The sequence below is a fragment of the Orycteropus afer genome, unplaced genomic scaffold (assembly GCF_000298275.1).
Source record: "Orycteropus afer afer isolate SDZICR_OR568_19922 unplaced genomic scaffold, OryAfe1.0 scaffold00549, whole genome shotgun sequence".
NCBI lineage: Eukaryota > Metazoa > Chordata > Mammalia > Tubulidentata > Orycteropodidae > Orycteropus > Orycteropus afer.
Window position 1 is genome coordinate 159,113 of NW_006922136.1, and position 2,298 is coordinate 161,410.

The window sequence follows — 2,298 nt, forward strand, 5'->3', positions numbered from 1 at the left end:
GCTGTCTCTTTAAATATCCAAAATAGTCAAGCTGCTTTTAAACCTTCAAAATGGCGGTGCTCTCCGGACTGGCAAAAGTCCACAGCTCAGCCCGCTTTTCTCTTCTCCTTCTCTGTTTATTCCCCAACCACAGTGCACAGTCCTCCGTGCAGTCCTTGGCTAGCAGGGTGGATTTTTAGGTTAATTCTTAGTTCCTACCACCACTTGGGAATCTCCAAGCTGTCTGTGCCATCAGGATCGCTCAGGATCGCTGCCAGACCGCAGCTGGGTATGTCTCCTTTTTTGGTATTTTCACACAAATTCTTCTGCTAGTTGGGGTTTAGTCCACTTCTGTATCCTTCCCTCCCAGGCTCAGGGGTCCAGGATTATCTTCTGTGCCTGTGTTAATTGGTTTCCCTTTTCTTTGTTGAAAAGGGTCTGTGTAGTCTTTCTGCCTAGTCCACCATCTTTTTTTGTGAAACTGGATCCTTTTCTGTGTACTGGTGTTAGACTGTTCATAATCAGTCTACTCTGAACCTCTTAATGAGTGAGTTCATGTAAATTACCAGTCAGTTTTATCTTGTTTACTGAAATTTGTATTTAAAGCTCTCCTGTAGAATGGAGAGTTGGTATAAAAAAAGGGACTTGAAAAACCATAGGAGTAAATAAGATCATCCTAAGAGGATGATCTCATCAATCTCTTGAGGAAGAGATTGAAGAGCATTTAGAGTGGAGCTTGTAGATCACCAAATTTTAGAAAATGGGTAGAGAAGGAACATCCAAGGAGGGAGGAAAAGCACAAGTGTATAATATTGGAGCCCCCAGACGAAATTGTTTCAAGGACCAGTCAAATGTCAGTTGCTGCCAGGAGGTCCAGCAACATTAATAAGAGTCTTCTAGGATTTGTTGCCATGGAGACTTTGAATGTAGTTTCAGAGGAAATAGCAACTATATTGCTGTGGGTGATAAGGAATGGAGACTGCCGGTGAGGACATTATATTCAAGAAGAGCCTTAATATTGATTGTCTCTCTGTGCATAGCCCTGTATTGGGTGCTACCATGAAACAGTTTGATCTCTTAATAAGCTGTATCCTAATAGTAAAAACAAATTATAGTCTCAAGAGTTTAAAAAAAAAATGAAAATCACCTCTTCTATTTTTTTGTTTTTAAAAGTGTGTATCTGTTTAGTGAAATGTATGTGCATATAAAAATGAATCGGATCTGTACTTCAGCTTTCTGGAAGAATATGCAGGAAATCCACAGGTTACTAGTTTGGGGAGGGAAAGATCCATGCAGCTGGAGGACAAGAGTTGTGGAGGGAGACATTTGACTTTATACAATTTATAGTTGACATTTGAACAATATTTATATATTACCTATTCCAAAAAAAAAATTCATTAAAGTAAAGGTCTCAAAATAACCTCTGATCTTCTCAAAGAAATCATCTTCCTATATGGGGTTTACATAAAGGTTGACTTGTCAGTATTTTAGTTATCAAAACAAAGTACTATTTCCTGAAATTTAGGATCAGGTAAGAAACTTAATATTGCTCAAGAAACCAAACTTAAGAGTTTTAAACTTTCTTCCCACTTACAGGTGATGGTAAATTCTGCACCAGTTGCAGCTTCCAGTGCCAGTAATGTTCCAGCTCCAGACTTATCTAACTGTACAGCAGCTAATCAAGCTAGTAGTACCACTTCAGTTTCTTCACAGGATGCTACACAGCCTCTATTTGTATCTCCACCTACACACGGCAGGCCAGGTAGGTTATTAGTGATTGCTTACTTTGGAATCTTCTCTTCCTGTCCATGAATATGCACATAAAATTATTCTAGTGATTAGGTAGGATTATTTCAGTTTCTAGAGCTCTATTTGTTTAGTCTACTTAAAAAAGTATATTCTACTTGAGGAATCCATTAGATTTGAGAGCCAGGGGTTTCATTTCTTGCTTGTATATTTGACTCTGATAAAAGATTTTGTAGCTTTAAATTTGCTACCTTACTGAATATTATAGGACTTGTGCTATTTTCTCAAACTTAGTGTTAAGCTAGGAAGTAAGGAAGAGACATTGGACACGTTATAGAATAAATTCCTGAAATACTGGCTTTAAAATACATTTCTCAGTAATGAATAATTTTTCTGTATCATAATAAAGAATACAAACCCAAACTCACTGCCATTGAGTTGATTCTGACTTATAGCAACCTCCTTTGGTTTTCCAAGGCAGTAAATCTTTATGGAAATAGATTGTCCAGTCTTCCTTCTATGGAATTTGTTGTTGTTGTTGTTTGCTGTCGATTCGGCCCCGACTCATAGCGA

At 37.9% G+C, this 2,298-nt stretch overlaps 1 protein-coding gene across 1 annotated transcript in view; it reads left to right on the forward strand.

Annotated features, from left to right (window-relative positions):
• The window catches only part of ALG13 (ALG13 UDP-N-acetylglucosaminyltransferase subunit), an 82,676-nt gene that overhangs the window by 57,495 nt on the left and 22,883 nt on the right, over positions 1-2,298 (forward strand). The window contains 1 exon segment of the mRNA XM_042782982.1: positions 1,576-1,741. Coding sequence (XP_042638916.1) covers positions 1,576-1,741 — 166 coding nt within the window.